The sequence below is a fragment of the Myiozetetes cayanensis genome, unplaced genomic scaffold (genome assembly GCF_022539395.1).
Source record: "Myiozetetes cayanensis isolate MyiCay16 unplaced genomic scaffold, myiCay2020 scf21, whole genome shotgun sequence".
Taxonomy (NCBI): domain Eukaryota; kingdom Metazoa; phylum Chordata; class Aves; order Passeriformes; family Tyrannidae; genus Myiozetetes; species Myiozetetes cayanensis.
In genome coordinates, this window is record NW_026087423.1 from 4,099,620 (window position 1) to 4,116,988 (window position 17,369).

General features: G+C 52.1%; 1 protein-coding gene across 2 annotated transcripts; it reads left to right on the forward strand.

Annotated features, from left to right (window-relative positions):
- Positions 1-4,708: 4,708 nt before the first annotated feature.
- MLEC (malectin) lies at positions 4,709-17,116 on the forward strand. Of its 2 annotated transcripts, XM_050318645.1 has the most exons (5): positions 4,709-4,930; positions 8,135-8,313; positions 9,649-9,825; positions 9,965-10,022; positions 11,214-17,116. In XM_050318645.1, the coding sequence occupies exons 1-5, from the start codon at positions 4,726-4,728 to the stop codon at positions 11,441-11,443; spliced, it is 849 nt and encodes a 282-aa protein (XP_050174602.1). In that variant the 5' UTR covers positions 4,709-4,725; the 3' UTR covers positions 11,444-17,116. The 2 variants fall into 2 exon arrangements, with proteins under 2 accessions (XP_050174602.1, XP_050174603.1); XM_050318646.1 differs by lacking the exons at positions 9,649-9,825; positions 9,965-10,022 and having other exon boundaries at positions 4,771-4,930.
- The last annotated feature ends 253 nt before the right edge of the window (positions 17,117-17,369 follow it).

Consider the following 17,369-nt stretch of genomic DNA (forward strand, 5'->3'; position numbering starts at 1 on the left):
CCACAACAGCAGCCTCCAGGCCCTACCAGCTGCTTCCAGACGTATCAGGGGCTTACCCTCCTTCCCCTTTCCCCATGATGCTTCCAACCTACCACTCCCTTCCCCTACTCTACCAGACCTATAGTTGTCCCCTTTTTCTATGCTGAGGCTCGCTCAGAAGTTGCCAGCACTAATTTCTGCTTGGCCTCAAAGGGCATCGTCATTGCTCTGTTTTCCTCAGTGTGACTGGGACCTGTTTCCTCTGTGTCTCTTTAATCCAACTGGAAGGTTAAGGACTAATATCTTCCTGCTTCCTCCATCTCAAATCTTTCACTTCCCAGGTTCTCTTTCAAATTCTTGGGGTCCACAAATCCATATCCCAAAGGAGAATTTTCTCTTCTGTCTTTCTGTTGCTGTGCCAACCAGCATAGCTGCAGAGATGACTGATATCCCAGTAATGGAAAAACTGTGTTTCCTTCTATATTTGTGTGTGTGTACTTGTGTTTGCACAGCTGTGTGCACTGGGAAAAGTTTGTGTGTGTGCAGGTAAAAGCCAGGAGTGCAGGTAGACACCTGGGAGTGCAGCAGCAGAAGAGTTTGTGTGCAAGTGGGTGTATGCAAACTATGTGTGTGTATCTATGGAGCTGGTCCCAGCTTAGAAATGTGTGTGTGAGCCAAGAAATTGGAAAATGGATATTTGCAGATCTCTACATTTACTGGCACAGCAGCTGTACTGTGATTAGGAGGTGAGGGTGATAAATGGGACAGGGTCCTGGTAAGTTATAAATATGCTTAGGGTAACAGTGGGGAGGCAGAGACCTGTGCAGGCTGGTGTCTGCCAAAGGGACTGCTGGTCCACAACTGTGCTTCACTTACAGTGGAGCCTGTTGAGGAAGGAGCTGCTTGTGCATGCGGAGCAGGAGGACGGCTGTGCTGCAGGGCTGTGCCTGCCCCTGGGGACCAGTGACAGCTCAGGGCACATGGTTTGTGCCACAGCCAGCGTGCATAAGCCCAGTGGGCAATCAGAGGCCACCAGTCTGGTGGCTGCCTCTGCCTGCTCCTTCCCAGACTCTGCTCTGACCAGACATGTCTTTTGCCCACAGAGTCAGATGGCAGGACATAGTCTTAATTTATTTAAAATGGTAAGCCCATTTCTAGAAGCTGCACTCATCCACAGTGCAGCATCTCAGTGGGTGGGGATGTTCTCTGCAAACTACAGCCATTTTCACTCAGGCAGGTCCCTGTGTTTGCACCGTGGCAGAGCTGTGCTTCTCTTCCAGACACCAGCACCAGGGGAAGGGTGGCTGCAGGACACCTTTGTGTCATTGCAGAGGCAGTCCTGGAGTCACAGATACTTCCAAGGAAAGCTGAGTCTGCCAAATCATCTGCAGCTTTGTTCTGCCAGGTCTCACCATGATACAGTGACCAGGTCAGACAGGGCAGGTCTCAAAAGCCTTCATATTTTTTTTCTCCCAGCAGAAACTCTTGCTGCCAGCCTGATTTTACTTTTACAACAAACCCCAAATAAGCCCAGAGAGTTTTACTCTTTTCTTGTGCAGACAGGGGCAGAGATTAAAGCTCCAATCTAAATAATCTAATTCCAGAGATAATCCTTTCACTCTCATCTCCAATTTGGTACCAGGGAGGCTTCCAGAGAGCTCTACATGGCAGGGCACAGCCTGTCCCCTCTGGGCACCTGAGCCCTGTAGCCCCATGCTGTTCAGGAGGTGGTCTAAGCAGCTGGCTTACGATGACTTCTTAGATGCCTCATTAGCCAGGAGGTCTGCTACTGACACATGTCTCTGTTGCTCCTTTTGGACATCCCAAATCCCAATCCCATTTTACAGCAGGAAATGGCTGATACCCAAAACCTGTGCCCCACGTCGCTTGTGAATGATCAGGGCTGTAGGTAGACCAGGCAGGACTGATCCAATGACTGAGTCATTTTGGCACAGCTGCCAGGGGACAGGGAGAGATCAAGGGATTGAGAAGACAACTCTGAGCCTTTCACTTGTAGGTTAGTGGTGTAAATCCAGCCTGCATCCAGGGACTGACTGATGGCTCAGTGGATTAGTAACAGGATAGAGCCTTTGACATCTGGGGCACAAGCTGGCATCAAGTTGCTGGTGCCTGCAAGTATTGATTTGGGGCAGCAGTGTAGGACATCACGGGCACAGGCCACACAGCATGCCTGCTGTCCTCTGCCAGGGACCGTGGCCAGCCCATGATCCAGGGCTCCTGCCCCTGGATGAGCACAGTCACTGTCCCTGCTCATTGACTGCTGCTCAGTTAATCCCTCTTGCTTCACGATAGGCTGCTGATTCTTGGGAAATGATCACCCAGGCTAGTTACTAGAAGATGCTCTTCCCAGAGAGGTAGAGGAGGTATTGCAATGCTCAGTGCCTTGCCCTCTCAAAAGGCTGAGTCCTCGGAGGAGAAAGAGAGGGCTTTTCCCCTCTGTTCAAGGAGGGCAACTCTTCCTTTTCATGGAAATGTTGCTGATATGTGCCTGTGAGCTCCCTGTGAATCTCCCTTCAGCTGAGGGACCTGTCTTGGTCATATCTAAACGTTATCTAGTAAATCCCTTCATGTCAGAATTCCTGCTGATGGGCACCTCATGTCTGGGCTGAGCAGTTTGATGGTGGGTTTGCAATGACACCCCAGTCACCGGCTGCGCGGTGCCATTTTGTGTGTGTGGGAGACCCCTGAAAGCCCCGCTGAACCGGAGGGCAGTGGAGCCACCTGCCTCAGCCCACTTGGGCCATGCACGGCACTCAGTAGGACCCCTGCTGCCCTGGAGGGTTTCGGGACTGGAAATACAAGGATTCATACCCTTTGCTGTCTGTAACCTCTGCCCCAGCCATCCCTCTGCCTGCCGATGATTTACTCCATCCCTCTTCCCACTTCACTTTCATAGCTTGTGGCAGTCACCTGGTGACACACAAAGTGTTTATGTGCTTTGAAGTTGTGCTCCTGACCCGAGCGCATTGCAGTTTAATCTGAGAGATTAGAGAGGATCGTCTGTAATCAGTACAAATGAGCTCTAACGAGGCCTCCCTTGGCCTCACCAACTGGACAGCATTGTCCTGGCCACGGCTGCCTGCACTCCTTTGGTAACAGAACTTGGGGGACACCCAACAGGTCACAAACACAGCAGGGATATGGCAGATTAGCCTGGATTTTATCAGATGCTGCCAGGGCTGGAGTCTGTAGCACTGAGATGATTTGCCAGGAACCAGCGTGAGGCGGCTGAATCTGGAGAGGTGCTAAGCGTGCGCGTTTCATTCTACTTTTCTGGATGCTGTTTCCTAAGGCACCTTGTAGCTTCAGGAACCCCTTCCTGGCTGCAGTGCTGGTGTGGGAGCACAGCAGTGCCATGTCTGCCCTGGTCTAGTTGTATCACAAGACCAAGAGCTGATGTGACAGCAGCAGTAACATGTTCTAGGGCACACTCTGGCCTGGAGAGAATAGGCTGGGGAGCAGGGGGTAGGTGGTTACACCACCCCCCCAAAACAGTTCACTTCTCCAAGGCTGTGGCTGGTTAAGAGGCCCCCAAGTGCATTACAAAAGCAACAAACCCATTTAATTCTCAATCTGCAGCACCAAGTCTTTATTTCCAAAAGTAAATGCTTTGTAGCAGACTCAAATTAATAAAACATCACTGGGACTCAGGAGCAGCCGCTGCTAATGCAGCCGGTGCCTGCAGCACAGCCCCGAGGCCTGACCGGTGTCTGACGCCTCGAGAAGCACCGCGATCAGACAGAAGGGCAAACACAGATGCGAACACTGCCTTATTTGCTCCCCCGCCGTGTAGGGGCTGAGTTTCGTTCAACCTCCATCTGGGATGTCTCACTCCAGCCCTCCTAAGATAAGACCTTGCCAAGGGCCTCCAGAAAAAAACCATGATCTTACATTCTCCTATAAAGAGCAGCTCAGGGAGCAGCCCCGCTGGCCGTGTCACGGTCACCTCCCCGCCTCCCCCTTCAGTGCCAGCTTTCCTTCTCATGCAGGTTATTGCAGTCCAAGGCCGCTTGGCTCCTTACCGGGCGGGCGGCAGCTGCCTTCCCCCATCCTCCGAGGCAGGGCCGAACGGGAGAGCCGGCGCGTTCTACCGGGGCCGCGAACCAGGCCCGGGGGCTGCTGTTCAGAGCGCAGCGGGCACGGAGCTCCCGGGACGCGGCGGCGGTACTCCCGTACTCCCGCTGACCCGCTCCGCTCCCGGCCCCTCCCCCGAGCGCTCCGGGCCCGCTCCGCGCCGCCCGTTGCCCCGGCAACCCGCCGGCCGCGCTTCCCGCCGCCGCCCCGCCGTGCCCCGCGCTCCGCCGCGCTGGAGTCCCGCGATTGGCGGCGCGGAGGGGCGGGTTCTGCCCTGGCGGCGGGCGCTCGGGGCAGCTCGCCGGGCTGTCCCCGCTGCGGACACCGCTGGGAAGCCCCGTCCGTCTCTCCCGCTCCGTTCTGCGGGGCCGGTTCCCCCTCGTTCCCGCCCCGCGCCCCCGGCCCGCAGGGACCCGCTCCCGCCGCCAGCCCCACGCCGCTCAGCCCGGCCCGCCCGCCGCCACCGCCCATTGGCCCGCAGCCTTATGAATATGTAAATACACAGTGGTGGCCGCCCAATGGCGGGCGGGCAGTGATTTAATATTCGCGGTGCAGCGCGGGGATTGGCTGGTGCGTGCCCCGCCCCGGCAGCAGGGCAGGCCGCCCCCTGTCGGCGGCAGGAAGGGGCGGGCGCGGCGCTGGGAGCGCGACATGGTGGGCGCCGGTGTGCGCGGGGCGCCGCTGCTGCCGCCCGGGCTGCTGCTGCTGCCGCCTCTGCTGCTGCTGCTGCTGCGGGGCGCGGCGGGCGGCATCGCCGACAGCGTCGTCTGGGCCGTCAACGCGGGCGGCGATGCCCACGTGGACGTGAACGGCATCCACTTCCGCAAGGACCCGCTCGAGGGCCGCGTGGGCCGAGGTGAGGGCGGGGGGACGCGCGCGGGGGGGTTGCCGGCGGGGCTCTCCGCGGGGTCCCGCTCCGCCGGCGCGGTGTGGTCCCGCCGTGCCAGCGGGGTGCGGGACCCGCGTGCTGCCGGCCCGCGGCGGAGCAGGGGGGTGTTCCCGCAGCGCGGCGGGGGCTCCGCTCCTGCGGCCGCCCGGGGCCCGCGGGGAGCGCCCGCACTTGTCACCCGCGGGACCGCGGCCACCCCCGTCCTCCCACCGGGCCCAGCCGGGGCCGCATCCCCCGTCCCGCGGGACCGGGCCCTTAGAGGTGGCAGGGTGAGCCTTGCGGGATGAGCCCTGCGGGATGGTGTCCTCAGGCTGCGGGGTTGTGTAATGCCGTGGGGGGAAGTGGCTCCGCGCGGGCTCGGAATGGGATTTCGGCTGGAAAGGCTGCCAGCCTGGCCGCGTGCGGCCGCCGGGATCCTGGGATCCTTCTTTCTCCCGTTTTCCACTGAACAGCCCGGGTTCCACAGCAGGACCTGCCGGTTCGCTGCCAGCCCGCAGCAAGCACCTTGCAGTGAGAACACGCTTTGCCCGCCCTCCGCAGCCGGGTCCGGATCGCTGGCGGTGCGGGCTGGTGGTTGCAGCGTTCTGGTCCTGCTGGGCCTGGGTAGGGCGAAGGTGCAGCTGGCTGGTCTGCTCCATGCCCCAGTCCTGGCAGGGTGTTCAAGGGCAGGGATACAAGCAGAGGTAGAGGCAGATGGGATACCATCAGCTGCTCTAGCTACTGATCAGTGAAATCTTCATTCTACCAGTTAGGACAGGATGTAGAAGTGATACTGCACTTGGGTTACTTTTTCTTACTTCCTTTGAAACCACTCCAGATGTATGAATCTTGCACGTTTCTGATAATCGGTGCACCAAAACTTAGTTGATTCACATATATATAAAAAGTTAGCTGTGCTGAGCTGCTCTGCAGTCATTTTCAGGTGGAGTGTGGAGAAGATGTTGATTTTTCAGTCTAACCTTTGCTGTTTCCATTAGGATGGTGAGGATTTTCCTGTGATATATGGCTGGAACTGCCATTGCTTACCCTGCATGAGTGCTATCCCAAATGGAGAGCCTTTTGGGCCTAGTGGATACAGGGGAGGTTACATATAAGTTCTAATATGGTTTGTTTTTCACACTCATGGAAGCTGGCACTGTAGTTGCACAATGTGCCTTGACTGCTGTAGGTCAGCTTCCCTTCATAAACTTCTCACATGTGTGACTTGAATGTCCTTGTGGACTGGAACAACTTATTTCTGAGTCGTGGAGAAAAAGGGTTTTTCTGAAGCACATTGTGACATGTTCTTCCTCTGGGGAAAGCCTGTGGTGTCTCCTCTGCACAGCAGGCTGTTGCAGTAATTCTGCTTCAGCCGGTGGTGCCAGGCACAGTGAAGACTTTACCCCTTTGAGCTCTCAGCTGCATTTCCCTCAATGGCTTTTTATTGCACCATTGTTCGTTTGCTCTGGATCCCTCTGTGTTGATAGGCATGTAATGGCTTCAGCAGAAATATATGGCTGACTGGGAGGAAATGACCTAGGGATAGTAATTCTGGGCTGTCCTGCTTCTGGGCAAATTAACACCTTTTTTTTTTCAAGGCTCAGTTCAGCCGCTGTGCCCTGAAGGACTGAACGTGCTGATGGCAATTACAGAATTAGGCAGGTGCCAGGCGTAGTTGAGTTACAGCTTGATGGGCACTGCTTGCTCCCGGTGAGCACCCAGCCTGCTGTAAAACCCAGCTCGCCTCCACAGCTCTGTCAGCAGGGCTCTGACACGCAGGTGACAGGTCTTCCTCTCCAGTTACCTTCTTGGCTATTAAAGGACTTGCTTCCGGTGCAGGCTTTCCTCTAATAGAAACTGACTTCTGTGGAGTCCTTGGTTCGCTGTCACTGTAATCTGTAGCTGGCCAGAAATACCTGTGTGGGAGGACAGGTTAAACTTTTCACCCTCTGTATTTCTGGTGATTAGAGTGTTCAGTCCTTGCGCCCAGGTTCGAGTGGTAAAGAGAAGCGGACGATCGCCTGAACAGCTCTGTGTGAAACAGGAGACTAAGAACGGGCATTAATTTCCTCTCACTCGTTTGCATTGGCTCCGTCTTTGGCAACGTGCTCTGGGTTAGTAGTTCTCGCTTTGTCTTGGCCAGTGCAGTGTCTGTTCCCATGGAAATGGGGGTGGAAGTGGTAAGTGTCAGCAGAGAACTTCGTCTGGATCAACTTCTCCTGCCTCAGGTGCCAGTGGGCAGATGGTGTCCACAGTCTTCCCTCCTGCCCCTGCTTCACTGGGGAGTCACTGGGTTTGCAGCTCTGGAGGCATTGCATCAGTTTGCATTTGTACAGTAACCCTGACACAATAAAATGCCAAGTTGAGTTAAAATCTTCTGGGGGCTGCTCTAGACGTGGTGAAACAATGAGTGAGAAGAGGCAAATTTTATGATTTCTGTTATTTTGTCAGTTATTGTCCTGCTTAGGAACGTTGTTTGGGCCCTTCTTGGGGGGCTGTTCAGGTGGCTGCAGACAGCACCCATTTCGGCTGGGTGGCTCTCAGAACAGCAGCTGATGGAGCTCTTGGTGCTCTTGAAACCCTTGTGTATCTTGCTTCCTTTTTCCTGTGTTCAGGCTGACAGTGTTGCGGGGCTGTGATGAGAAGAAAGGGTGTTGTAACATGCCCAATGCTTTTCACACTTCTGCCATCCCCTAGGTTTTCACTTGAGGGGGATGAGTTTCTAAAACCTGATGCCATCAACTGCTCCCTTCAAATCTGTTGTATCAATGAGTCAAGTCAGTCCTGTGCCCACTGTTTTTGTTTTCTACTCAAGAGTTTGGGATTTGAAAATACCATAAAAATATTCTAGGTGTTTTTCCTCTTAGGAACAAGATTCAGTGGCCAAGTCCTTTGGTTTTGTGCACTGCCTGTGAAACAGGCTCTTCTTTCTGAACCGGTGCAAGTGAGTTTACTTTGTCTGGACTGCAGCAGGTGCAGATCTGTTTTCCTATGGGGCCGGTGTTCCGGGGCTTTGGCTCCCTCTGCTTCTGCTCCAGTAGTGCCGCCACCTGGTCAGAGCAAGGAGGGGAGACAGGTCTGACAAGGATGCAAGTACCACTTGTAGACTTAAGCACTTCAAGAGTATATAAGGTGTCTCTACCATGTGCCTCAGAAAATAACCCCTCTCACTCTTTTGTGCTTGAAACCCAGCTTCTGACTACGGGATGAAGCTGCCAATCCTGCGGTCCAACGCGGAAGACCAGATTCTGTACCAGACCGAGCGCTACAACGAGGAAACCTTTGGCTATGAAGTTCCCATCAAAGAGGAGGGTGACTATGTGCTGGTGTTGAAGTTTGCAGAGGTCTACTTTGCACAGTCTCAACAGAAGGTAAGCAACAGCTCCTGTGTGTCTCTGATGCGAGTTCCTGGCTGTGGCTGTGTGAGCTCAGGTTGCCTCTGCTGCTTTGCATGCTGGGGGAAGGAGTGAAGTAAGGCACTGATGGTTAACTTAGATCCTAGAGCTCTCAGGGGCTCTGAAACTTTAGAGCTCTCTCCCACATTTCAGCTATACAGTCAGACTGGAAAACTGCATTTCAGAGCATTCAAAAAACCATGTCCAACTAAACATAACTAGCAATAGAGTTTCACAACCTGTTTAAGCTGTGCTGGCTTTGAAGAGTTTTTTTTACCTTTTTCCTGAACACTTGTTCCTACCGTGACAGCACGGTTGTGTTGGAGGAAGTATTGCACAGATTGAAGCAGGGAGGTGATCTGGAACCTACTCAAAACAATTTTTACGAATGAAATAAGACTTGATACTGGTTCAGTCTGATCCTGAAAGCACAGAATTAAATTCACCCTCTTTATTGCTCTTGTCCACTTTTGAAATACCCCTTGTACAGAGGTGGAAACAGAAGCACAGAGAAGTCAAAGCCCTCTGATAAATTGGGGTAGGAGTGGTTTGTGTAATAGCTTGTCTTTCCCCTGACTCCATCAGGTTCTTTAGAGCTGATCTCCTTAAGCACTGTGCTGCCTTCCTGCCAGAGAGGTATTTCAGGGAACAGAACTGGTGGGGCTGGCTTACAGAACGGATGCAAAAAGCAGCCTCAGATTAAACTGAAGGGCTGAGGCATCTTTGGTTCCTCTTCCTTGATGTGGTTCTGCTGGGATTCCCCAGGTGCTGAGTGAAGTTTGAGTCACTGCAGCCCTGAGGAGGACTTTCACTATGAATTCACAGATGTGGTTGGCAGTTAAACATTTTACCTCCTTCAGACCCTGTGTTCTTCACCAGCTTGTTTCCTCTTCTCTGTTCTGCTGCAGGCTGTTAGTTAGAAATGGCTTCACTCCCTAGGGTGTGGTGTGCCACAGCCACCCTGGGGTGGTAGGAGCAGGTCCTCAGACAGGAGGTGGAAAGAAAGTTGTGAAAGAAAAGCATGAATAAACCAGAATAAAATTGTTCTGTCCTCAGTTCACAACAGCAGATGTAAGGGATATTTTAAAAGGAGGAAGCAGGTTTCAGGGTGTTTGAAAGCAATGTTAATGCTTCAGTGTCTCTAACCTGGCTGCTTTGGGCTCTGAATCCTTCCCAAGGGAGTGGGGCAGTGCATGTTACAATGCTTTCAGGTCCTGGGTGCATAACAGAGACCTTTCCTGTTCTGTTCCAGTTTCAGCTGTCACGTGCTCGAATCTGTTCTGACTCTCTGTCATTTCTTTTATCCTGAAGGTATTTGATGTTCGCTTGAATGGCCACGTGGTGGTGAAAGACTTGGACATTTTTGACAGAGTTGGACACAGCACAGCTCACGATGAGATCATTCCCATGAGTATCAAAAAGGGGAAACTGAGTGTCCAGGGGGAGGTTTCCACGTTCACGGGGAAGCTCCACATTGAGTTTGTAAAGGTAATAACGCTTTGCAGGGCAGAGCCCTGATCTTCCCTTTCCCCTTGTTCCCCAGCTGTGTGGTGCAGCTGTGTGCTGGAGGAGAGACCATCCCTTGCCTCAGAGCTGCAGCACTGACTGCTGCCTTTGCTTTCTCTAGGGCTACTATGACAATCCAAAAATCTGTGCCCTATACATCCTGCAAGGAACAGTGGAAGGTAAGCACAGTTTTCGAGCCAGAAGGCTCTTCCCCCTTGGAGAGCAGCCTGTTGCTTCTCAGACTATGAGATCATAGCTCTTGCTGACCCACATCTGCCAAAATTGTTTCTCTCTCAGCAAGTTCCCACAGAGTGCAGTTGCAGAGTGAAGTAGGTGTGTAATGTCCTCGTTCTCCTCCAAGTCACAAATCGTGTCATTTTGGAACGAGAAAAATCAGTTTGTTTTGGAACTTCCTGTGTATGGGGAAGAGAAGGGAACACATCTGGTCAGTCTCAGCTTATAGCTGCAGATACATTCCCTCTGGCGTTGGATATCAGCAGCAGCCTTGCAGACAAGTCATTTACAGAGTTCTTTTAGCTAGTAGTTAAGTGTTTCTTACCTGGAGCTTTGTTTTGCCTTCTCAGCTCGAGGACAAGGCAGTGTTTTCTTTCCAGGTATCAGATCCTCTGGATAGCAGTGGGGAGAGCTAGAAAAGTTCTCGTTCTTTCATCACCCTCTTTGTAAGTGTGCTGGACTGGGAGCCCCTCTGGCTCCCGAACAGGGGGCGTTTAGGGCCCCTTTCACCAAACCATCACTTTGCTTTACTGTTACTCAGAGATTTCCAGGTGCTGCTGAAGATTTGGTGAGAACCTTGTGGCCAGGTGGCACTTTGCTGTGTGGGGGACCTGCAGTTCAGGCCCCAGGCTCAGAGGGCTGGATTTGAGTGGGGTAGGACCATGCTGCTCTGGTAGCTCTGGGGTTGGGGGGTGCAATGATGTGGGGTAGGACTGTTCATAGAAAGGGTTTCCCATTTCCTGTTTGCACCTGTATCTGCTGGTCCTGCAGGCAGCAGATGCTTGTTCTTGCTTCTTCCCTGAGCAGCAGCAGTGTCTGACTGTGTGCTCTAAGTGTGCTTTTGTGCATTAACTTCTCTGTGTGACACCTGGATGGGGTGGAAGGATGTAGTTGTTTTTGCAGACTGGCTCTTTGGATGCTCTTACCTCACAGAGGAAAGAAACAGTGGTGTGATCCTCTGTGAGGGAGGATGTTCCTGTCTTCTGGGGTGTCCTGGTTGTGGTTTCAGTGTGGTGTCAGGTGCCCTCTTGCCTGACCATTCGTGTTGGATCAGGGAGAGGGGAAGGAAGGGAGTGTCTCCAGTGATCTCCCAATTCACATCCTGCCTCACTGCAACCTTTTGTCTTGTCCAACAGATGTCCCAAAGCTGCAGCCGCACCCCGGTCTGGAGAAAAAAGAGGAGGATGATGACGAAGATGAGTATGATGATGGCTCCAGTGTCAAAAAACAGGCAAATAAGAACCGGGTTCAGTCAGGCCCACGCACACCAAACCCCTATGCCTCGGACAACAGCAGCCTCATGTTTCCTATACTGGTGGCCTTTGGTGTCTTCATTCCTACCCTCTTCTGCCTCTGCCGGTTGTGAGAGCAGGCCCCACAGTGCATCAGCCCAGGGGCTGGGAGGGAAGGAGTTGGACCAAACACAGTTGCTTTCAATTTCTCCATATTGTTCATAATTTAAGGAAAAAAAAAAAAGAAAAAAAAGGTGATTCATTTGGAATGAATAGCAATGAATAGCAGGTCCAGGTAAGAGGGAGCTTACCTTCCCCCTACCAGCAAGCAGCAAGGCCCTCGCCTTCCCCTTCGCACCATGTGCAGGCTCCAATTCTCCCTGGGGCATCCAAGAGTGAACTGAGTCCTGGCTGGCTGTGTGTTGGGCTGTTGAAAGCTGATGCTGCCAGTCCTGGGCCACTTCCCACACTGAGGGATAGCAATGTGCTGCGAGATCTCTGCCTTTACTAGGTGGAATACGGTTCCTTAATCAGGGAAGTAGCTCTTAAAACAAGGCCTGGGCACACGTCCAGGAGTGTGGAATTGTTGTGGTGCTGTTGGGTGTCAAACGACTATGGAGGACAGAGCCTGGCACGATGTATGGTACTCACCTGCCTGAAGACCCCAAGACTCCAGCTCTCTGCCCAGCCTCCGTGGAGACAGTCCCCTCCAAGGACTGTGAGCTGTGCCAGGAGCAGAGGGATTTATCAGGCCTGATTTGCTGCACCAGTTGGGAGAGACTTTCCTAGTTTGGCAGTTGCAATGTTTGTTCCATCGCAGAGGGATTCTGCTGTAGCCTGCGAGAGGCTGACGTTGTTGGCGTCTGATCAGATGCACTTGTTTTCTGTATTGATTATTGATTATGGCTTTTGTTTCCTTTAATATCCTTTTATTTTCGAAGGTTTTGTTTCAAGCCCAGTTCCTTGTTTTGCCCTTTCTAGCAAACAACCTCTTCTTTGGAAGAAGCTGAAAATCAGATGACCTAGAGAGGAACCTGGTCAGGGACTTATTCCTTGACCTTCCTGCGGGTTAGCTCCCTTCTCCATGACTCTGAACAACCTGTGCTGCAGGACAGAGCAGAGCAACCTGGTGGATGCTCCCTGTGAGCTCTCATTCCCTGTGTAGGGATCAGGCCTCCCTGCAGCAGTGAGAGCCTGGTCAGTGTTTACAGTGAGCTTGGCCTTGTGCATGTCCAGGCAGTGTAGCAAAGGGGCTGATGTCCAGCATTTCAGTCCTGGAGAGCAAGGTGGTTTGTTGCCATCCAGAGATCTGAAAGTGAGCAGAACACTGGAGAAAAGGTCACCTGCTTTCCCCAGGGATATTCCTGCAAGAGGCTTTTGTTTCCACATGGAGAGCCTGTGCCTGCCTGACAGAGGCTGAGCAAAGTGAAAGCTGCTGCTGCTCCTGCTGATCCAGAGCTGCAGGCCCCGAGGAGCTGCCTTCCCATGGTTTTGGCCTCCAACATGTTGAACATTTCTGGCTGGCAGGAGGAGATGTTCTGGCTGGAACAGGATCTGTCCCAGGCAGGATCAGGTCCTTGTGGGTCAGCTTGGATGCTGCAGAGCTCACAGAACGCTTTACCTCACGCTCTCTCCATTGTCCTCAGAAGTGTTCTGTCTTTCCCTGGAGCAGTGGCACTGAGCAGTGACCTCCACGCTGCTCTGCCTCTCAGGGCTTGCATTTTCCCAGCAGTTGTTCCTGGGTTTGATCCCCTGCGGTGGCTCAGCCTTTGTTTGAGCTGAGCAGGGTCAGCCAAATTGTGTTGTTTCTGGAAGGGGACCTGGAGGAGCAGCCTTTTCTGTTCTGCTGGGCCCAGGCAGCTGAAGCCTTCGCTTCCTCCTCACCCTCGAGCTGTGACAGGAGCTGTCAGCTCAGGGGCTTCAGGCTGAGAACTGGGGGAGGTGACAAAGTGCTGCTCTCTGCATCAGTGCCACTGAACCTTTTCTGATCACATACATCACTGCTATAGGCCTGACCCTAATTCTGTCTCTGTGAACTAAAAAGCAAGCAGGATCTTAATTATCTTCTCTCCAACTGCATAAATGTCTACAGCCAGTTTGGGAGAATCAAGTGTCCCTGCCCCAGTAAGAGGGGAAGGCAGGCTTTAAGTAGAGCAAATCTTAAAGAACAAACCTTAGGATGAAAAGGTGGTAAGCTTGAAGTGTTCTGCTTCATCTTCTAGCTGCTGTTAAAATCCTACTACTTATAAAACTCATAAAATACAAGCTCTGTTTTGTTCGGTGACAGTGCCTGCAGGGATTCTCCAGCATTTTTGGGATGCTCTAACTGGAGCACAGAGACATTTAGATCTTTATCAGTTTTGAGAAGCATGAACTGCGCTGATTTGTTAAGCAAAGAACCCGGAGTTGAAAACAGGCGTCTCGGTAAGGAGCTGCTCTCCTCCAGGCCTTTTGGGTTGCATTTTATTTGAGCATCCTTGCAGCAAGGAATCGCTCGGCTTCTTGTGGCTCAGCCAGTAATCTCTGCACCTTGCCTGGCATGGGAAAAGGGGTGTGCATTTAGATGTGCAAAAGTTGGAGACAAGTCTTCTAGGGTAGTTTATCCCAGCCTTTCCCGGCAGCCAGGGCATCCATTTGGTGCCATCGGCTGCCCCAGGGCAGAGCTGTGCAGTGTGATGTTGTGTTCCAGTTGCTCAGTTTAAATGAATCTGTCTTGTTTGAATAAGAATAGGGAGGAGGAATAGTTCATGGCTTCAATTTAGTTGTTTTGACTCTGGTTTTATGCATCTTTGTCACTACAAAGCTGGTGTCTGGGTGGTTCCTGACCCTGTTAAGGTGCTATGAGCAGTTTCCTTGTTGATCCATCCCCTCCTGGCAGGTTTGCCTTGAAGGAGCCTTCAAACGAAGCGTGTGGGAGCACAGAGGGTGGTAGAGGGTGGCCAGTCGGCACCTTCCTGGGAATGGTGTACTCTGGCTCCCATTGCCATCTCTGTCTAGTATCTGCAAGCCAGATAAATGGGTCCTGAGCATGGAAAGAAAAAGTTTGGGCTGTCTGTAGCTTTCCAGAACGGGTGTTTGAGGGAATATCTGAGACACAGTTTAAGTGAGGCAGGTTAGGGACAAGCCTGTTTGAGCTGATTCCTCCCACCAGCAGCAGGCACGTGGAGCACAGCAGTGTGGGGAGCTGGGTCAGAACAGACCTGGCTTGATTCATGTTGTGTAGAGAGGGGCAGATACGGCAATTTTAATAAAGCTTGCACTTAAAGGGCAAATGACACCTTTGATCATGTTTGGGGCCTGGATGCAGTCTCAGCGTGGTGGTTTCAAAGCCTTTTTTAATTGCCCCATCAGCCCCTCCTTTAAGCCAGGACCTTTTCCCTTTTGTGTGTGTAACTAAACATCTCTGACCCTTTTGAGTGTCCCAGGTGGCAGTGAGCAGAAACCCAAATGAATTCCCTTCTCTTTTTTGTGCCTTTGTCTCAGGCTTTGAATAAAAGTCTATTTGAAGGAGCTTCTTTTTTTTTTAAGGAGCTTCTGAGTTTTTTCTTTTTCCCCAAGGGACAGACATTCCCTGCCCTTGAGATCAGCTGGGGTCTGTCTCCCTGTCCCTGGATGCCACCTCTGGAGGTCACAGCTGAAGCAGAGAACTGTGAGCGAATATCTTTGTTTCCAGCCCTTGAGGTCAATGGAAGAAAAGCCTAACAAGGGATAGAAGAACTGGAAGAGCTCCTTCAGGTCCCAGAAATCTCCTGAAGGCAGGATGGAGAACTTGCAGACAGTCTGGTGCCTGTGTGTCTGTGCAGTTCAGAGCTGAGTGAGTCACGGCTGGGTCCTGGTTCTTACAACTTCTGGGTGCAGGGGGAGGCTTGGGGGGTCCTGCACCCCAGATTTACTTGCTGAGGTCTTGCCCTGTGCTGTTCAGGTCTGAACAGAGAGCAGGGACTTGTGCTTTGTCCCTTGGCCTTCCCTAAGTTGAAATGGGATTGCAAGAGCCAGGGAAGTGTCTTGATATGGGGACTTTGGGCTGGACAGGCCTGTTGCTGATAGAAAACAGCAGGAGGAGGGAGAGGACCATCAGAGCAGGTTTAGCCCTTGTGAGACAGATACTGAGCAGCTGCAAAGTACCAAATGTTTCAGGCTCTGTTTGGTGCTCAAATGTGGGAGAGATCCGTCTGCTTCTTGCTCTTACGGTGAGGAGGGAAATACCCTTGCTGAGAATCCCAGGGAAATAGGAGCTGGGCCAGCACTGAGCTAATTTACCTACTGGCACTTGTGCATCTCCACAACAAATGCCAAAGCCTAATACAATTCAAGGATGCCATTTTACCGTCGGCCTGGTTCCACCAGTCTGTCCTCACCTGCTGGTCCCAAACAGGCTCACACGAGTGTTCTCAAACGGCACAAACACCCCAGGCTGGAGCTGGGAGGGCTCAGAATCGTGAGCATGACTGGGCCTCCTGTGCTGCACCTCTGCTTCGCGCTGCCCAGCGGGTCTGGGGCACGTGCGCTCACCTTGGATCCAAAGGATTTGTCCCAGGAGTGTAGTAGCATTGGAAGGTGCTGGGCTGGATGGGAGAGGTGAAAGCAGGTCCATGTCTTCCGGGACTCTGGCTTGCTCAGAGTTTATTGCTGTATATTAAATACTATTTTTGAAGATTGAGGGGAAGATGAGGGAGGGGGAGGGATGTGACGATGCTGTCTCCAGTCTGATCAGTGGGATGCTACTGCAGGTTATTGATAGGTTTTGATTTTTTTTTTCTGTTTTGTTTTGTTTGTTTCTCAAAAAGTGCTTTATTTAAAAAAAAAAATCAACAAAACATGCTTTCCTCCCTCCTAGAAACAGTGCTGGCTGATTACAAAATGTGAATAATCTTTTGGAAACATCAGAGGTCTCTGCTAAAGAGTTTGTGTGATGGAGATTTGAAGGCAAGGGGCAAAGTACAGCTTGAACCAGTTTTTAACTGGGGAGAGTGTGAATCCAGGAAATGCAGAATCCCTGCCCTGGAGTTGTTCCCAGTCACATGTAAGGGGGATGTGTTTTCCTGTGCTGCCATGGCTGTTCTGTCACACTGTGGCAGTGCCTGTGTTGGGGTGATGGAGCAAAGCAGTGGATGGAAACTTGCTGGCAAGTGAGGGCTTGAATTTTTTGTGGTTTCCTGTGGCACTTTGTGTCTTCAGAGCTTTTGGTAAAGCAGCCCCAGAGCCTGTGAGAGCAGAAGCAGGATTTGTGCTCGTGGCAGGAGGCAGTAGCCAGGACTGTGAGAGGTGACAGTGGTGTTTGGGTCCCATCAGTGCTGCACTTTTAGCACTGGCAGATGGTCCCACCACTCCATGGTGCCTGTCTGGGGATGTGTGGAAGTAACCCGTACCCTTGGCACTAAGGACACATCATGAACTACGTAAAGCTGCAGGTCTGAGAGTTACCTGTAAAGGCCAAAGCAGCATGGGGAGAGATCCCCATCTGTGTCTGTCACCAGGCTTTTAAAGGAGGATTTTTTTATTTTACTGTCCATTGCTTTGTGTTGTAACAACTTGCAGTGACATTTTTTTAGTTTGTTTTGCAGCGAGCTTGGGCCCTGGGTGAAAAGCACAGATACCTATTTCTGATTGCATCGGCTTTGCAGGGACTAGTTTGGGGGGAAAGATGGGTGTGGGGGTGGGTTATTTTATTTTTGGTACACGGTAGCAGTTTTATTTTTTAATTTCCCCAGGATGTTTGGTTGAGGGAATGTTCTGAAGTCTACTGTCTGGCAGTTTAACCAGCAGTGTGCTAAAGGAAAATAAACAAAATTATATTGTCACTTGGATGAGATGGTACCTCTTTTCTGGTGGTGGGGGCAGAGGAGCCCCCTCTGGTTTTTACACTCAGAGCCTCTCCCTGACACTGCCTCTGGCATAGCCCTGGTGTTGGCACAGCCCTGGTTTCTCTTGCCAGTAATTTTGGGCGATTAAGTGCAAGTTGAATGGTACAACATCCTGTTAAAAGTGCTGATGCAGACCTTGTTGCTTCCTGCTCAGGTCAGGAGCACCAGAGATGTAATCTGCCTTCTGGGCCTTTGC